Source organism: Crocodylus siamensis, chromosome 12, assembly GCF_052110815.1.
Source record: "Crocodylus siamensis isolate JL-2025a chromosome 12, ASM5211081v1, whole genome shotgun sequence".
NCBI lineage: Eukaryota > Metazoa > Chordata > Crocodylia > Crocodylidae > Crocodylus > Crocodylus siamensis.
Genome location: NC_143406.1, coordinates 15,830,467 through 15,850,965, shown reverse-complemented (window position 1 = coordinate 15,850,965; position 20,499 = coordinate 15,830,467). Strand labels below are relative to the sequence as shown.

The 20,499-nt window shown below is 42.5% G+C and overlaps 1 protein-coding gene across 3 annotated transcripts in view; it reads right to left on the bottom strand.

Annotated features, from left to right (window-relative positions):
• Positions 1–1,312: 1,312 nt before the first annotated feature.
• AJAP1 (adherens junctions associated protein 1) overlaps positions 1,313–20,499 on the bottom strand; it is a 137,335-nt gene continuing 118,148 nt past the window's right edge. For all 3 annotated transcript variants that reach the window (XM_090024068.1, XM_090024070.1, XM_090024072.1), the window contains one exon: positions 1,313–10,367. In XM_090024068.1, the coding sequence (XP_089880194.1) occupies positions 10,354–10,367 (14 nt within the window). In that variant the 3' untranslated portion in view covers positions 1,313–10,353. The remainder of the gene's footprint in view (positions 10,368–20,499) is intronic.

Here is a 20,499-nt window from a genome sequence, read left to right as displayed (position 1 = left end):
TGAGAACCTCAGAGGCTGGGGCATCACAATGCAGGAGTCAAACCTCTAGTTTAGCATGCAGAAACCACATGGACAGGAAGTTTCTACAATTCTTTGTTGGCAGCATTCACCGCAGGTCTGTGCTTGCACTGTTGAGAAATGAAACCATGCGCTGTGGCCTCCTGGAAACATGCTGCACAGAGTGAGAGAGCACAGAATGCCTCCTGCTTGGAAGCCAGTCCAGCCCCTTGATCCTTAGCCAGCGTGAGCTCCCAGGCATTGGCAAAACAACCAAGACCAAGAAACGACTCGGCTCAACCAACAGCCAGAGGTTGCAGCCCAGGTCTGTTTTTCCCCCTGTCGAATCACAAATACTTTGTCTGGGTTCCCTATGTGAAAAGTAATGTTTCTTTCCTTAAAAGACAATTTTCTGCTTATTTATATATATATTAACTTCCAATGCTGGGGAAGAAATCACCAACACGAGTGAGGGGAATGGAAGGGAGTGTAGCTCCTTCAGCATTCACTCCTTCAGGTGCTCAAATTATTGATAACATCTTTGGAGAGACTCACTATTTTACTTTACTGAACCTTTAAGGAAATGTGAATATAGGAACCTATAGTCAAAACTCTGCATGTTTTTCTCATATTGTTTTTTTAATAGCAACATCAGAGTACTAAATATACATAGGGAAATTGGTATAGGGTTGCATTTACAGTGCTTTCCAAATACACAGCTTTGAAATACAGAAACAAATTAAAAACCACTCTGGAATAAAATAGTTCACCTGTCTGGAATCATAGCCAGTTGACTCCCTCCAAAACCCTATATGTCATTTATTAGTAGTAAAGTGGCACGATCTGTTTAGAAAAGGAAAGTACAGTGTTAAAACTGACACAAAGGTTTAAACCCATTAAAGACCTATATGTGTGTAGCATATATGAATATGTATAGAATAGATATATGTGTGCGTGGGTGTATGCAATTTTATACACACACACACACACACACACACACACACAAACACACACATACCTGGTAAATAGCATTCACAGAAAAATAAATGGTCTTCCATGATGTGAACCTTTGATTACAAAGTAAAAGTTTTCTTATGTTAAAAAATGTTTTGGCAAAATGAAAATAAACAGTAAACTTTACTGTACATGTTCCTGCAACCAAAAAACCCTTCAGAACCTGAAGTAAAATAGTCTTGGTCAGAAAACTGTGCCCTTACTGTATGTTTTGTGCAAGATAGTTTTTTTTTCTTTCCCCCTCAAAGTAAATATCTCCACGCATGACATTTTAAAAATGTGCCTACAAATGCTGAGACTAAAAAAATTGTGACAAGCGTCATGTGACTTTGCAGTACAAACCAGACCCAAGTCAGTCTTTTAAAATCATCAGGGATTTCTTGCTGGTTTTGAAAAACATGTCCAGGTTTCATACCTGGTTGAACAAAAATTCCAACCACATTCATCTCAAAAGGGGTGGGTGATTTTGTACATTTTTTAACAAAAGCTATCAGGTGTGTAAAATATTTCCTGTTTGACTACCCTTTTAGGTGCATTATGCTCCTTCGTAACATGTTGCCAATGGAAAATAAGTTAACTGAAATCCATCTGAAGTTTCAAATAACCTTTGGACTGGTTGACCTTTTTCTATTTGTTTTACTGACTACACTGGAAGTATACTTTAGATCTGAGGACTCTGTAAGAGTGCTGCTTCTGAACAGTTTTCAATTAAATTAATCATGGATCAGCCACTTCGCCAGCAGGACAGATACAGTAGGGGGAAAAAAGAAACTTTTTAAGGTACAGCTAGATCCCTGGATAGTTGCAAAAATGCTTTCCCCACATTGAAACAATGTGGGGGTTTTTTTCCTCTTTTGTTTGGAGGCCACTAAACCTCAACATTTGTCCAGCCTCTTGCCACTACAGAAAAATACACATCTTTCCATCTCTGAGTGGCACTAAGACTAGTTGCTTCCTTTTGCAAAGGAAAAAAAATAATGTTCTCCTACCTGCCTGCACAATAACTAGTGATAAGTAAAATTCTGGACTGTGGCAGGATGCTTATCTGAGCTGGCCTTGCATAGGCATACAGGCAGGAAACCCAGACTTGTTTGCCTTCCAATTCCAGATGACACCAGGAGGCACAGAAGCATGAGCAGTTCAGGAGGTCAAGCACCTGACTCCCATTGACTTCAGAGAGTTTGGATTAAGAACCAAGTCCCTGTGTCCATGTTTAGATTTTGCTCAGATTTAAGGGGAAAAAACCCACCTAAAGTCAAACAGGGGCCTTTTTCTGAGTGAAAAAGAAAAACTCCTGCAAACTTCTGCTGATGCAATCGATCCCTGCTGGCAGGCTTGAGAAGAGGAGTGACCCCCAGGATTTTTGTACAAAAAAAGTGAACCAAACTTCTTTCAGAGCCTTGGGCTAAAATCAAATTGCCAGTTGTGTTCAGGCAAGTGTTTGAGCATGTCTCGTGTGTATCTCTGCTTAGCTCTCCCACCCCTTTTCTTTAAAGATGCACTTGGTTGAGAAAAGATCTCTCTTAGGGGATTTTATAACATTATAAATGGTGGCTATCATGTGTATTTATGGGCAGAAGGAACCAAATGTCATTTCAAAGGGACTAGCAGAAGTTTTCTGGTATAGTGAACAGCACAGCTCTTTGTTGGAACTGCTCTGTCTGTTATGCATTGGAAAGAAAATCACATCTATGTTGTTGAGAAATGGCGCGTGCTGGGCATTGAGATGTGCACGTTTGGCTTGTGACCCAGCCTTGGTGTCAGGTATGAGTGACGCACACATCTATCACGGCAAAACATCAGTGTGTTATCAGTAATGCAGCTATGATCTCTGAGGGTCCCTACAGATTTGCAGACAGCTTGGCATTCCATACTACAGGATTAACTGTGTAACAGCTGTAATAATACTTAGTTCTTATACAATGCTTTACAGGTTCAAAGAGCTGTACAGACATCAGCTAATTAATCCTCACAACACCCCTGTGAGGTAGGTTTGGTCAGTATTATTATCCCCATTTTACAGGTGGGGGAACCCAGGGCAACAGGTCCAGCACTTCGCACCTAAGCTACTCACTGAGTCTTTGCTGCAGCTGTGGTTAAGACTCCAAGGAGTCTCGCTTCCCTGTCCTGCACTCATACATGCCTGATGCACCTCTGCACACACGGCTAGGACCCCACATTGGCACTACCATGCTCTGATGTTTTGGGAAAGCGTGGTCAGGGTCATGACCCGAGGAGGTGCTGAGTGCCCTCAGCTCCCACTGAAATCACATGACAATGGGGCTTACAGAATTTGGTCCAGGAGGTGCTAAGCACTTAGAAGAATCAGATCCATGGAACATAAACTGCAAACGACTCCAGAAAGAAACGTTCTAAAATTTGCATATGTGTGTATGTATGTATGTGTGTGTATATATATATATATATGTATATATATATATGGGGGTATGTGTGTGTATATATATATATATATGTGTGTGTGTGTGTGTAAAAGAAACATGTATGCAGCAACACAACTCGGTCTCAGGGCTCTGTATGTAAACAGCCAGTCTTGACTGTTCACAGTGTCACCAGATCCCTTTGGAACACTATCCTTTTTGAGTATATATGGTTGCTTATCTATATTTATTATATATTCATCTATTCACAAGAAATATATACCTCTGATTCCATAGCATGACACTGTAGCAAAGCATGACCTCCCAGGATAGACTGCATATATTTACAGGAGATTTGACCTGACCTCCTTGCTCAGGATTGGGAAGAGATGTTGCCTCAAAGAATATGAATAAAATCAAATTGTCAAAGAACACAATGCTGCATTTTGAGGTATGGTAATCACACACTCGATGGAATGTGGTTTGGCTCCAGAACAAAATGCAAACTGTGATCTTAGAGCCTCTTGCTATAATCATGAAGATGAGTAGTTTTTTCTCCTAGGAGTAAGTCCTATAGAACCCAAAAGAACAACTCCCAGGCATAAAGGGACTCATTCTGTAAGTATTTGCAGAAACTTGCTCATCTGCTGTTAAGGAACTTCACACCAGATGTTCAGCTTGTGTAAACTAGTGTCAGTGGAACTGGGCCAGGTACCACTAGCCTTGCCAAACAAAGGCTATCTGCCTTTTGCAATTGCTCCTTATAAAGGAGATCCATACAAAGTGATGGCATGTGACTGCTGATTTTGTAAAGTTCTCATGGGGAAAATCGGGCTGTGGGAATAAGAGAAATCTAAACAGAAGAACATGCCTGCTGCTTTGTATCATCCGATAAAGTGTAGGGTGGACATGTTCTTTGTAACATAACAGCTAAAAAACAGACATCCCACTCAAAAATATTATTCTCTATATTTTTTTGGCTTCCATCAATTACAGGGAATGGATTAAATGCTTTTTTTTTTCCCTTTAACCATACAAAAGGTCAGGACACTAGAGTCCTGTGTGGCAATCAGTGTGTTTGCAGTGCTCTCCTGCTGGTGGTTCTACAGGCTTCTCTCTTTCTTGGTTTGCTCAGCATGCATAGGGATGTGAATATTCCTCTGATAAAGTGCAAGTGCCATTGGTCCTTATAAATAAGGGAAGATTGTGCATATAGTTTTGCTTCTGTTCTGTCACTGACTGGTCTCACAGTGACTGATTCTGTCTCTTTGCAGAGTAAGTGGAAAGCTCATGAAGTTAAGATCTTGCTCGAGTTAGATGAGGTCAACATTCCCTCCCTTGCCTTTGTTTGGCAAAAATTTTTATTGGATGCTAATCCCACAGGAGTTTTGGCCCCTCTTGTTTATGGTAGTGCAGAATATAACATTCACCCCCCCACACACCCACCGCCACCACCACCCATAACTGTATCTTCCTTACTTATAACACTCTAGTAAGGACTCAAATTCAACAGATGCATAAATATATAACAATACTTCAAACATTTTTGAAAGAGGGAAATGAAATATATTTTATGATGTCAAACTGCTATTAGGATTACATTAGAGTACCCACAAGAACTATTCAGATACAAATAAATAGAAGATCAATGGGTAAAATATAATACACATAGATAGTCCTCATGGTTGAAAGTGGATCAATGCAACGTTAAGTAAAAGGAAGAGAAATTCATATACTCTGTGACGGTGAGTTTTGGTTGTTTCTGTGGACTGCATTGTTTACACTGATAAAATACAAAAGTCCCCAGTATACTGAATCAACTGATTGCACCAAAGTAATCACCCAAAATCACATTAATCGTGCAAGTTTTGGTTTAATGGTTTGCTTTTTTTAACTCTTGCTTATTAAGTATATCCTAAAATATGATTAGTGCACAGACAGTATGTTTAGTGCACTAGGTGGTGCTACGGACTGTTTAAAGCCAGTTATATGTTAATTATAATCTACGGCCACAGAAATGACTGAAGTGGAACTATGCCGCGTAAATACTGTAGGCTGACTGTCCTCTCACTTCAACCTGCTTTACCCAGGTGTAACCCCACTGACTACAAAGAGAATTACACCTGACTTTCTCCAATGTGCAGGACAGACCAATCTGGCCCAGCTAAAAAACAATAATGATGATTTGTAGAATTAATAACAAAGAGGTTAGTCAATTATGCTTTAATTTTGTACTTCTAAAACAATCTTCCGTTGTACTTTCATCATTAGGCCTGGAACTACACGTTGGATGGACAGACCAGTGAAATACAACTGAGATGGAAGAATAATATTCTGCTGTGGCCATTGTTTAGTACTCTGTTAGGGAATGTGGAAAGATCTGACAAGATCTGTCTTTGACAGCAGTTGTGTGTAGGGAAGGTGGAGGCAAAGCACTTGGGAAGGTAATGTATGCTTTTTTTCCTAAGTCTTTTAAAGGAGCCCACTCCTTCTGTGTGAAATTCTCCCCTATGCAAAAGGCCTGGTAACAAAGGTTGTGCATCACTGAAATCCTGTTTAATCCCTCAAAATAGGGCATAAACAGCATTTAAAGTGCTGCAGAGGCAGTGCACGTGGGTACATTTAATCCTGTGCACACTTACTCTTTTTGTCTACAATAATCAGCATGTTTCTACCTTTAAAACAACAGGTCTTGGGAATTATAGACCAGCAAACCTAACCTGGATACAATGAAGTGTCTAGCTGCATACAGCACAGTAGAAAACTTGGGGAGGTTTATATAACCCTACAGGCTTGTCTAACCCTAGAAATGTTTGAAATAATCTACCTGATACTAGATTACTTCGCCCAAGAGACATCATTTACCTGGATGTGCTAAACAGAAAAAAAATTGCTAGGTTCCCCCAGAAAAGATGATGAAGGTCAACATTCTTATAGTCTACTACATCCTGGGGGCATCCACAATATGCCAGGACTGGGCAGTACTGGCAGCGCACAGGTCATTTCCGACCCTACGGCGCAGTAGTGGTGGCATCATAGTTAGTGCCCGCTGATGCTATGTCACCATAGCGATGAGGTACATTGCCATAGTTTGCCATTATGGCAACGTAGCATCCTACGTAGATGCATCCGCTGAACAGAAGCCATCTCTATGAGCAACCTCCCTGAAGTCAAGAGGTGCTACTCAAGAGGAATGAAATTTCACCTGAAGGATATACATGGTTCTTAAATACAGAGCAAAATTTTGTCAGAGGATACAAAATGATTGGGTGCTTCAGGAAACTGGTCCCACTGTATGGTTGAAGGAGGTAAGTAGGTGGGTGCTGTGGCAGTCAGTGTAGGTGTGGAAAGTGGAGGTTAAGTATATAAAACTCATTTGATAGGTGGCTTTGTAAAACTTGTGAGGTCCATTGAAAGGCCTGGGGTGGACAGAAACACTGTACATGTCAAGCAGCACAACGGAGAATGTAAGATAATACATGGTGACAAAAAATAATCTATGCTCGTCCTTCTTACCAAATACCAGACTCTGTGTGTGATCCAGCTTAATAGGAAGTGGAGTTTCTGATTTGAAGCCCCTCAAAGTTACAGTCATTCCATTGCCTTCAAAGGGCTTGGAGTCAGGCCCATACGTCCAAACGAGGGAAGGGAGCAGGGCCATGAAGATTTCTTTCCAGAGCTGAGCAGAGCAGATTGTAAAGAAAAAACACCTAGTAGTATAAGAAAGGGATAGAAAATACTAAGGAAGCAGGAGGACTTCAAAAGTGATCATGTTTTTCAGGGCTGTAATATACACTATTAGCCACATAAAATGTGGGACATATCCACTTTCTTCTGAATACTTCCCATATGAAGTTGAATACAGAAAGTGAGTCAAGTATTTAACATATGAATAGGAATGTTGTTCTGCATAATTCCAACAAATTGCCATTGCTTATGGAGGCAGCTTACAAGGAAGATCCTGCAACCTTGGAGCTAGAGTCTGGTTAACTTAGGCTCTTCTAAATGTATACTAAGTTCACTGCAATTCATTTCACTGAGGTTTCTGTAGGTTTGTACAAGCGTAAAAGAGGGCAGAATACATGCCTTTAGTCATATAGACTACTTGGGGTAAATGCTTCAGTTAGAAATAGCAAGAAGAGTCCATTCAAGAATAAAGTAGCTAATATAAACATTTGAAAAGACGTTCTTCAAATGGTGGTTGCCCTCCTCTAGGCATGGGGGAGGTCAGATTTTAGAAATGTGAGGAGCTCCTGAAACTGTTTGCAAACATTGCCCAAAATATGCTTGCAATGAGACATCGTTTAAGTTGTAGAAGCTGTTCTTGGATAGGTATCAGCTACTGTAAGTGGATATTCATGGATTATAGTTATTTCTGCTCCCTCCTATTTAAAGATGACAGCCAAACCTAATTATCTTTGGCTTGACCTAGCTACCCAGCACATCCCTATTGGCTGCACTAGTGATCAGAACCTAGTCCCACTGGAAAGATTTGTATGGCAAGTTTTGCTTTGTAAGTCATTATGTTAAAAAATAGTTCATTACCCTTGGTCAAAAATTAACCCCCAAAACTGGTACAAAGATGAGCTGGTATGAAGATGTTTTAATGTCATCATTTTTTTCCCAAACAGCTGTGTAGGGCTGTATTTATGTGCACCTTAATCCAAACCCACTGAAGCCAGTAGAAAGGCACCAAATGATTTGGTGGTCTTTGGATCCAGTCTGGTACCAGTTCGTTGTGATAGGCCAGAGGATTCACAAATTATTTTTTTCCCCTACCCTCAACTGAATGAGTGTGACTATTTATGCTCCGCACAGAGAAGTTTAAATTCAGTTTCCACAAATACTCTCACATCTGACTTTAAGATTCATTTCTGGGAGCGTTTGTGCCAATAAAATTCGCCACACGAACATTCATAGTAAGCCACATCGGAGGGGTTGGCCACAACCGAGATGGATTCATCATTCAGAAGCCAGCCGGAAGATTTGCAGCCATGTTTTTCCAGTAGCTGGGAGGAAAGGCAAAACCTCTGCTTTCCCCCCTCAGCACTACAGGAGTTTTGTGTGAAAGGCTGACTCATAACTTCCCACAGTAAGATGAGATGGAGTTTAGTGAAATGCAACGTGGTTTCCAAAGTGGGAAGTTCTATGTTTTTCCACCGAGAGAATAATGTTTAGACTCACCTCTGGCCAGCACATATGTATAACACGATAAATATACAGATAGAGCCTAGAGCGCTACAAAATGAAGGGAACTTCCAGTTGTTTTCAGGCCTTTCTTCTATCCAACTTGTCAGCATACGAATTAAAAAAATAAAAGAGTTCACTGCTCAGTTTTCGTAGTAACTTCTTCCTAGCTACAACTTGCTTTCAGTAACAATAGCTCTTGCCGCTGTCCCCACTTGTCTGCGTTGGCAAAGTCTACCCAACATTTATTATCTAATGAATGGCACAGATGCTGAATTCAGATTCCATTTTTAGGTTCCCTGCAATCCAATACAACCTATCTTTTAGGTTGTACAGTAATCTGGGAAGGTCTAGGATTACTTGATCACTTTGGTGCATGCATTTCTAGTGAAGGTGGGGAGAGGGTCTGGAGGTATGGATTGGTTGTTTGCTTGGTTTTTTATAGGACCAGAATAGCATGTGATAATTTTTGGTAACCCTGGCAAGCACATGAAGGTTCACCCGGAGTTGACACCACTTCAATGCATATATCTGGGATATTTGGAACAAAGTTTGATTTTCAATTTACCCTCCAAACACAGATCACTCTTTCAGTTCATTGCTGTTTCACAGCAGCACTAGCACTTGAGTTGGGGGGGGGGGGTTCAGCATGCAAATATCTGTGTGGCCACGTTCATGGGAGTTTCCACTGAGACTTCACTCCTTTGAAGTTTAAATTTGGACTTTGTTGTAATTCACAAAAACAAGAGTGCACTTTGTGAATTTGAGCCTAATGCATATTTTCAGTTGTAACCAAAATACTCCTGGGCTCAGCCTAGAAGACTATTAAGCACACTTTTCTCTTGCGAACTGTCAGAACCACCTGATATTTGCACTGTGAGCAATTTCATAAAATTCTGCTTTCAGCCAAAGACAGTCTCTTCCCATTCTTGCTGCCCCCCTGGCAATTCCACCATGGGAAAGAGAACTGTTATTTTCACAGCCCTTCCAAACCTCTTCAGGGAAGCCTCCATTATCAATTGGTTACTGAGCCTTACAAATAATATGTTCACTACGGAAAATGTATTTCAAATGTGTGTGTGTGTTATATGTTTGTGTGTGTGTGTATATATATGTATATGTATATATATCTTTATACATATAAATATATATGCTTGAAAGGCAAGCTGCCAAAGTAGAAAACATCAGGTTATTTAGTTCATACTAAGCATGTTAAGGAAACCAGATTTGTAGCCCATGACACAATTCTTTTTTAAAAATGAACATTTAAGATCTTCAAAAATTGCTACAGTACAAAAAAGTGTGTGTGTGTTGTATATATATATATATTTATATATATGTATATATGTATATTGACCAGAAATATTGACTCTATCAGAAGAGATACCCCACCCCTATTTTCTGTAATATGTCTATGTGTAATTCACTTAGCTTCGGCTTGCTGCGAAGTCTTTCACATCAGTACATGGCACATAATGGTATTATTGGCACAGGTTCAGAATCACAGTCCATATCCCAAACTTCAGATGTTCGGTCCTTTGCCTCATTTCTTCTCGACTTCATCCTTCTTCACAGAGATTCTTTGCTTGCACATTTTTTTCTCTTCTTCAAAAAAATGCGCTCTTTGAAAATGCAGTTACCTATAGGCATGTTCATTTTTATAAAAATATATTTGGCCCATAGAGTGCTGCTCTTTTAGTCTCCTACCAGTAAACAGAAGGTACAGGTAGGTACAGGTAACCCATTAATATTTTTGTCTGTTTTGTTTTTTACAGGTTCACCAACGGAATCCTGTTAAAGATGAAAAGAAAAATAGAGGTTAAATTATAGCAGGGAAAATTAGCAAGATGTCTCATTCATGCACAGTATATTTTGCTGTGCTCTTTTCCCCCATTTACAATCACAATAGTTAAGAATGTGTCCTCTTAGGATGCTGGAATCTTTCAGTGTCCTTTCAGCATAATTGCACATCATGGTTTAGGAGAAGAAATGGAAATAGCAACTGGTAAGCACCCCAGTGAGATCAGATCATGGGGCAAAGCATCATGTTAATGATAGTCTATTGCCCTACCTGTGACGTTTGTATTAGGGCTGTGCGAAGCTTTGGTAGCTGATTCAATTCGGAGATTAGGCTCGATTCGGGGACCGAATCTCTGAATCCAAATCAAATCAGGAGACCAATTAAAAGCTCTGATTCGATACGAAGCATCCAAATTGATTCAGAAAAGAGTTAGAAAAGATTTGGCGATAGACTAAACAGGTAGCTGACACAGCTGCCTCCAGCTGATAAGTCTGTTGGGGTTTGAGGAGGGGGAGGGAGGGACTGGGGCTGGGGAAGCTGCCCAGTTGGGGCGGGGGGCACGGGACTCGGGGAGGTAGTCAGGGGGGGCACAGGATGCGGGTGCAGCAGTGTTCAGAGTGGGGGCTGTGCCCTGCTGCCACTTGCCCAGCTGGGGAAGGGAGGGGGGTGGGATGCAGGCACAGCTCACTCCAGCCGGAAGGGGGCAAGCAGCTGCAAAGCAGAGCCCCCGCTCCCAGTGCTGCCGCACCCGCATCCTGCACTGGCTGGTAAGTGGCAGCAGCACCTGCCCCCGCCCCCGCACTGGCACGGTAAGTGGCAGCAGCGCCTGTCCCTCCTTGCCAGCTAACAAGCAGCGGCAGAGCAGAGTCCCTGCTCCCAGCACTGATGCAGGTGCAGCAGCGCTGGGAGCGGGGCTCTGCTTTACAGCCACTTGCCCCCTTCCTGCCAGAACAAGCTGCACCTGCATCCCGCCCCCCAGCTGGGCAAGCAGCAGCAGGACAAAGCCCCCTACTCCAAGCACTGCTGCACCCGCATCCTGCGCCCCCCCCCCGACTTCCTCCCTGAGTCCCACACTCCCTGCTCCAGGTGGGCAGCTTGTCCCCCCCAATCCCTCCCCTCCTCCCCCATGCCCTTTCCCTTCCCCAACCAACCTATCAGCTGGAGGCAGCTGTTAGCTGCCCTGTTTAGTCTATGGCCAAATCTCCAAAGTGGTGCCAAATCTTTCGGATCTGATTCAGCCAAATCGACTTGGGACAATGATTCGAATCTCCAGATTGAATCGCTGTCCTCTGAATTGGCCGAATCCGAATACTTGCCGCTTCGCACAAGTCTAACCTGTATCACCTGTGATCACTGCCTGCGAATCACTCTATATCACACAGATAAGATGGACTGGGCTCTTGTGTTCATTAACTACAGAGCTGTTGCCTCCACAATGCATACCTCTTCATTTACTTGCTTGCTGTCACATTCCCTGCAGACGCTGCACAATACTAACTCACTTCCAATGGCTACCTTCCTACTAGGTTCCTCCTGTGAAGAAAAATGTAACCTGGCTGCTAGACTCATGACTGTAGGAGTAAATTGAGTCTATTAAAGTCATATTGGCTGGCTGGGGGAGGGCTGCACTCTGACAGGAGGAAGAATCAGTTACTGCTCAGGGACGCTGCCTCAGAAGGAAAATCTATGCAATAAATGCAAAAGGCAAGGTAGATTTGCCCTCATAGACTACTAAATTGAGTCATCCTCAGTAAAGGAAGAGGGCGATCATGACATCCAGAGCTGACAGATTCTGCGGCTCCCTAGGGCTTGTAGAAGCTAGCAAAAACAAGTGGCTGAAGCCCTTGTGTGTGAACAAGAGCCAGCAGGTAGCAGTCATAATGCTAAGAATAACACGACTACTGAAACAGTTAGCAAAAAGCTTTCCTGACAGTGTTCTTGGACAGAGCGGCAGGTCTCAAAAAGGAACGCTGCCATGTGATTTTCAGCCCAACCTTGCAACTTGCAGAAGTTGGGGTAGTTTGGATAATGTTCTTAAGGTTTGGGCTCCAGGGTCAGACAGGAAGCTGATGTTTAGCCCAACTTTGCACCTGTAAGCCAAAGATCTGGCAATCAAAGAGTACCCCAGCAGCCAGTTCCTGCTCTACTGATGACTGCAGGCTCAGTTGTAGAAAGTGTGGTAGGAGTAAGTCTGGCCAGGGGAATAATGTCCTCTGTTTATTCACAAGTGGTAAAAAGCCCCTTAGGGCTATATCTGTCCAGTCTGGGGGCTACAGTCCACTGGGGTAGGGGCAGCAGCAGATAAAGTATCAGGGCTCACTACCTGTGGCTCTGCACCTGATGTGAGTTCCTGACTGTTGATATATTTCACACTTCATTCCCTATAGCCCTGCGTAGTCCTGTTTGGAGATTGATGCATTGTGCTCATTATTTTTAAATAAGCATTTGAGATTGACTTATCCACTTCACCATCTCTTGAGAAGTTTCAGCTTTGCAACTCTCATGTCTCAGTGTGTTTTGGGGGAAACACTTTTGAATAAGGAGGCAGATTTCTATCAATGGGTAGCTGAAGAGGCTTTTGGCAAGTAGTGGGAACAAATAAGAGGCTTGGGCATTCCTGATTTTACACTTTTATCTCCTCAATATGTTTTCCCAAACATAATTTATTTTTGATCGTCCTTGAATTCTAGTGCTTTTCATGCTCTGGCTAAGAAAATTATTGAGTGGCCCAGCAAATGAGAAAAAGAAGATGAGTTCTAACAAGATTTTCTAAAGTTTCAATGCCCTAAAGAAATCAATAGAAAATTGGTTAAACATCAAAAGCACAGAGTTCCTATTGAAGTTTCTCTTAAGCTATATATTTGTCCTTGTCTTAAAGATCTCTCACTACACAGTGTTCTTTAAGTTTTCTCTGAGGACACAATTGCCTCCCGTTGTGCATATGCCCACGAAAGAACAGCCTACGTTCTATGTACATATGTGGTTTGCATAAAAGCACATGTATGAATTAGCAAAAATAAGGACTGGTATTCACACGTGTATTTGTAAAGATGATACAGGCCTAGATGTGTTTTTCCTTCTCTGTGTATATAGGCATGTATTTGTCTTGAAGTGACTACACATGCTTATGAATATGTATGTATGCAGTCATGAGCTCTGTATGTATAGTCTGTGATGTATCTGTGTGTGCAGTTCTGCATTCACTTGAGCATGAATAAGTGTATGCCTGCAAGACAAGTACATGTGCTTATGCTTGTAAATGCAATTTTCATAAGAATTTAAGTTAAATGCTTCCAGAATGTGTTTAATTTAGATTTAACAAGAAAAGATTCTACGCTAAATACTAAACCATTATTAAAATAGTTATAGAGGATTAATAGTTATACAGGAGATAAATAGTCTCTCTCTCTTATCAAACCTTAATTAAATCTTTAAAATGATTGATATTAATCTAAAATACAACAACTACCCTCCCAAATCAGCAGGGTCTCCCCCACAAACCCATCTGAACATTAAGACACTGGTTTGCCTCTTTTTTCCCCTGACTGGTTATTTCTGTTGATAGTAGAGTAGGGATGATGCTGAGGACGTCCCTCTAGAGGCACTGTTTTTGGACACTATGCACACTCAATGGGAAATGCATATCATTGCACTGGGCTTTAACACAAAAGAAAATCATCTCTATGGCTAGGAAGAGAAGGGAGAGAAGTTGCACATAAACTGGTTTAAGTGATCAGAAACTGGTTTAAACCTGTAACAGAACAGAAGTTCAGTGCACATAAACCAGTTTCAAAATGGCTGAAACTGGTTTGAGATAAACTTGGTTGAATGTAGTATCAGACTTAACTGACTGAGGTCACACTGGTTTATGGAACTTCTGTCCGAGACCCCTTCCTGGTTTAAGTTAAATCAGAGTCCCCCAGCATCCCAGCATATTCTGCAGCCCTGGGCTGTGCTGTGCTGTCTGCTTCAGTGGAGCACGACTGGCCCTGCTCCTCTGCTCTCTAGCTGGAGCAGGGGTGGGAACATGGCCAGATGCCAGCCTCCCTAAGGCGAAGGGGGCAAGGAAGGGGTTTATTCCCCTGTCCCACCAGCATGAACCCCAGTCGGGGTCTGCCAGGCAGGGCCACAGCAGCCCCTGTCAGACATTTGACCCCGCTCACTGCTCAAGTGGCAGGGGAGATGGCCAGCCCCTGCAGCAGCCTTAAATGAACAGGGAAACAGAGTGGGATTTAATTTCCCTCCCCTGTCCTACCACCTGGGGTAGAACAGCCCATGTAAGGGTCCCCCCACACTGCTGCAGTGGCAGGGGCATGGCCAGATGTAGCCAGGGTCTGCCAGCCCCCAGGCTCTGCTGCTTACACCCACTCACGCAGTCCCTGGCTTGGGCTTCCTAGAGGTAGAGAGGAGGGAGAGGGGAATAAACCCCCTTCCTGCCCCCTTTACTTCAGGGGCCCATATTGGCTGGTGTCCAGCCACACCACCACCCCTGCCACTGCAGCAGTGAACTGGGGGAACCCTGACACCGGCTGCTCCACCCCAGCCCAGCAGACCCTGGCTTGGGCCCATGTTGGTGGGACAGGGGAGGGAAGACGGAATTAAGCCCCCCTCCTTCTTCCCTTTGTTTGAGGCTGCTCCCAGGGCTGGCCATGCCCCCAAGTACTTGAGCGGCACGTGGGGAGGGTGGGAAATGCCTGGCAGGGGCTGTTTCCCCTCCAGGTACACCCCAACTGGGGGCTGTGCATGCCAGGGTAGTGACTTAAACCCCTCTCCAATAGTACTCAGCATGCCGGGGGCCTGGCTATGCCTCCCCACCCCTCCCCCAACTGCCCCAGCTCAGTTTCTCTCCAGCCAAGCACTTGCCCTAGCACGCCCTGGCTTCTGGCCTGAGCTACTACAAGCATGTGCCTGCATTTCTGGAATCAGAAGTCAATGTCTATTCACTTGTTTGCTGGTTCAATCTACACAGGTTAGACTAATCTGAAAAAATTGAATTGATTCAGGCTCAGGCGTTTTAATGTACTTAGCCTATTGGTTTGAGGAGCATCCCAAGCCAGCTTCTGCAGCCTCCTTACAGCAAAGTAGACAGCAGAGTTTGGTCCCCCAGCCAAAGACCTCTTAGCTATTTCCATCTTTGGTAGGTCTGGGTATTCATTGAATCCTACTTTTTTCTTTATCTTTATCAAAACCATTTATTTGGTGGCTTTGTCCTGTTCTCCTTCCTGTCTCTAACACAAGCCATCCAACTCAGCAGCTGGGAACGACTTTCCAAATATCATCTCTGTCTCACGTAAAACTGAAATCTTAATTAACTAGTTTCTTTAGAATACTTAATCTCTGTTAGCAGGTCTATGTTTGAAGCACTATTATTTCTCATAAGACAAGCCTGGATGTTTTATGATGACTCATTATCTGCTAATATTAATACAAAAACATTTACTGCTGTTAGGCAGAATGAGGACATCACAGCAACTGCCTGCAGCTTTCAAAGCAGAGAAATCCTGTACAGTCCTGGAACTTATCTCTTCCTAGTGCAAAAGCTGTGGTAGTATCCAATCTATCCTATCACTAGTATTTTGCAATCTCAAGTGGTCATTTATATAATCATGATGCTTCACATTTACATAGCTATGTAAAATTGTTATTTAATTAAGGTACTCCTAGAGATAATATTTTTATTGCATTCAGAAAATACCATTTGTGCAAACTAGGTCAGCACTTGAAGTGCCTTATAGAATTTTCTATGATCTCATTCCACTATTTTTGTCAAATAGAGCAAGAGGCCAGGATTCAGGACAAGAGCCACATCAGATTTCAGTTCACCCTTCTGGATTCAGCTTCTGTCAATGAGATCTTTGCTCTGATTTTTGAACCAACCCCAAAAGTCAAAATGAAATTTACCCAAAGCAGCCAAGCCATGTCTTATTCCAGGTAAGAACCAGCAGCACACTCTGACTTTCAAAAATTGCACCAAATAGTAGAATATGGACTAGACCTTAGAAATTTCTGTTGGATTAGTAAACCTCAGAGACTCACAAAGTGGGCCTGACTTTCAGGTTTGTAATTAGAACTGGGTGAACATTTTGTCAAATTTCAGCCTTTCTTGGGCTGTACATCCTCAACTAATGGGATTTATTTGTTTTTGTCTTAACATATTCCCATAATTTTATATGTGAACAAGCTTCAGCCTTTGAGTTGCTCACAACTATTAGTAATTCATGTTGTTTCGAATATATAATATCAGAATTTCGGCTTCAACCTGTGTAGGTCATGGTTTGGGGTTTTTTTCTTTCTTTTTTTTTGCCTAGTCTAAATGGGCAAAATTGTCAGAATCAGCTGCCCAGTAGAAATACTTGCATTTAATAATTCAGTGTTCACTTATAACTGGAGTTTGGGGAACTTTGCTGCTGGCAAATTTGCCTGCTATCATATTGGCAGAGGGAGAAATACACTATTTGAAGCATAAAGAAAGCACATAGGTTGCATTGTGCATAAGGGTGACTTTTACCACCAGCAAGCAGTCCAAAGGGGCTAGAGCACATGCACAGCAAATCTGCTGGAGAATTCAACAGACGTTTCACCATAAGAGAAATTTCCCTTACTGCAGAGAACTAGAACTAGGTTGATGGACCACTTAAAGCACTGCCTGGACCCTCTAAATAGAGGTTTTGATGCATGAAAAGGGGTCTATTCCTTACATAAATACTCTTCAGATGTATTCCTCCCAGAAAGGCACCCAAAGGCTCCACTCATAATGGAACAAGCTGAGCTTTTCCTGGTTACAGACTCACCCACAGAAGTTCTGTGAAAACCCACATGACCCTTCTGTTTCTTCTTGACTCTTAACTTCCCCTGAAGCTTCTTCCCCTATCTGTGCCTTGGTTTGACTCTGCAAGTTGGGATGTCAATAACAATCTACCAACCAGAAGTGTAGGAATTGATTCCCTAAATGAAAGTAGCTGGGGAGACGTTATTTTCTAACAACCACCTATTGGCAATTAGGATCATGCAACTTTCCATGACCATGCTGATCCAGTGCTCCATTCCGTCTATGCTCCAGAACCTCAGTGAAAGAGGTGCAAGGGCACTGAGGAAAGGAAAGAAAAATCTAGGCCCTTTATGTACTGGACTTTGCTTTCGCTAGCAACATTTTCCAGCTATAGAGTGCAACCAGTTAAAGTTGAGTCAGTCACCTTCAGGCTACTTTACTAGTACTATAAAATCCTGCAGTGAAGATATTCACCTGTACAGCACACAGCTGGGGTCTGTAAGAACTCCTAAGTAGATTTTCCATCACTTTCAGTACTAGTAATAAGAGGCAGTTGCAGTCTCAACCTCTCAGCTTTTCCCTGCACTTACACTGTGCTGTCACTGGACAGACTAACAGTAATGACAAGGAATGATTCATGAGTGAAATATCTCACCCAGTACAAGCAACCAAGCCATTCATTCCATGAGCATGTTGTCCTTAAGATATTTAATTTGGTCCTGATAAAATCCTGATGCTGCAAACTCATGTGAATCGGGAGAGCCTTTTGCATGCAGGCCATTCCCTGGCCCTAAATGATTCAACTGGAATTTTCAGGGGTATTTGAAAAATAAGTGGGAGCTGGGCACCTAGGCTAGGGACAGACATTGCACATAAACCAGTTTAAGTGATCAGAAACTGGTTTAAACCTGTAACAGAACAGATGTTCAGCGCACATAAACCAGTTTGAAAATGGCTGAAACTGGTTTGATATAAGGCTGGTTGAATGAATCAGACTTAACTGATCTACCAATGATCAAACCAGTTTATGAAACTTTTGTCCCAGACCCCTTCCTGGTTTAAGTTAAATCAGAGTCCCACAGCATCCTGGCATGCTCTCTGGGCTAGGTGGTGCTCTCTGCTTCAGAGAGCAGGGCTGGCCCCTCCCCTCTTTTCCCTGGCTGCAGCTTCGGCAGAGACTGCATATACAGCAAGGTCTGCCTGGCTTCCTCCTGTTCTCTCCCTCCCCCTCACCACTCCCTGCTCAAGCAGGGATTCCCCCCTCCCCTCTGCCTTCCACAGACCCCTCTCAGTATTAGCTAGCATACCACATGCTGGGTACGGCCTGTGCTGTATGAGACGGAACAAAGGCAGACAGGAATGTGTTGACTAAGGGCTTTTTGGAGCTAATCAACAGGTATCTGGCAATGTCCCTCTATTCCTGCCTTGGAAAAAGTTGTTTAAGAAGAGCTTGAACTAATGACAGATGCTTTTGTTTTCTTAATGGGTTGATAAACACAGAGTTAGGGGTGATAAACACTGTGTTATCAACTCCCTGTTGGGCTGCTGGATGTGTGTGTCGGGGGGGATTTCTCCCTAATCAGAGCATCCTGCAGGGGCCTGGCCATGCCCTCCACCCTCCCAAACTCAGTACTATGGAAGGGAAGGGGCGTCTGCATTTCTAGAATGAAAAGGGAATGTCTATCCACCTCCAAATCAGTTCAAGCTTTGCAGGTTAGACTAATGCTTTCTATAGCACCTCTGCCTAAAAGTGTGAAGGCTGAGCTCCAAAAATGTCAAAGTAACAGAGTGCTACAAATCTTCCTTGGAAATCTTATCACACAGTATTTCTGATAGTTCCTCCTTCCAGTCAGGACAGACGTGTCTGCAAGGCAGAAACAAATGTGCATGAAAAATAACCATCATAGGGAGAAAAATAAACAACTTTTCCACTGGTTCTTAAAGACATTTTGTTTGCTTCAGTCTGGAGGTAATTTCGTCTGTTATCCAGACTGTGAGACCATCCTCAGACAAAAGCATCCACATGCCAGTGAAATCTATGTAGTAAATTTATTTTAGAAAAACATGTTTAAAATGATTTCAGTCCTGTAAAAATATGCAAGCATGCAAAGAGTGTATAGCTTAAAATTAGGATTAGCCTTGCATCTGTTGCAGGGGAAGTCTTATCATATTAATATTAATGGAATGCAACATCAGCTTCCAGGACTTTATTAATATTTTAAATATTATTAAAGGCCTAATGTTCCAAGTAAATTTTTTATAGATTTTCCAGAGCATGTCAATAGACATTTTATGGGTTCCATGAAAATAAAACGATGCTAAATTTTAAGACTTTAACAAAGCATGACAGACTTGCCATGGAATTATTTTTAAAAACCTACTGAAAAGAATTGAGGCTTTAATTTTCTGGTACAGAATTTTATAAAACCTCAATAAATACCAGCAGAAGCTTCATAGATTTCCTATAGGAGACAGTGTCCCGGAGGTAATTATTTTACTTAATTTCTATTTTAAACATGAGGGTTGCTGGGGATATTTGGATTAAAAACATTTTTCATTGCTTGAAGGCAGAGTTCGTGGAAGCCACAGAGTTTATTATGTAGGGATTTTGGGCAGTCGATTGACAGTATTTTTCTGTATGGCCATTGGTGAATTGTAGTTTGAAGCTAATATTGAAGTCTGTGGTTCTAAGGCAGGGGTAGGCAACCCCAGCACGTGTGCCAGAGCATGGCGCACAAAGGCATTTTGCTTGGCACTCAGGCATTGGGAAAGGGTCTGGGGCTCCGCTACTACAACAATGATTGGGTCTCTTGAGGCTTCTTTGCTGCCCACCGCTGGCACACCAACATCTTACAAGCTGAGGCTGCAGGCCAAAAATGTTGGCCAAAAATGTTGCCAACCCCTGTTCTAAAGGAAATGTACTTAGATCAGCTTTTCAGTTTATGTTCTCCTTCACCCTTCCTGGGCTTTTTACCACTGACAGAAGCATCAGCATCTATTCTGAGTGAAAACAGACACGGCTGTTGCAATTATAAAATATACTGTTAGGGACTGAAAGGGGAGGGATGAAGAGGAATCCTCACACTAACTTTAATGAGCCAGGATGTCATCCCAGATCACTCAGGGAACTGGAAGGGACCTCAAGGATCATCTAGTTCAACCCCTTGCAGGGATGCAAAATATGCTATTCCTATACTGTCTCAGTGTGATTACTATCCAGCCTCTTCTTGATAACCTCCCGTGAAAGAGATGCCACTGTTTTTCTAGGTAGCGTGTTCCATTGTCCTACAGTTCTCACAGTTAGGAAGCCTTTTTCTGACATCTGATCTGCTTTAAGGTAGTCTCTAGACCCA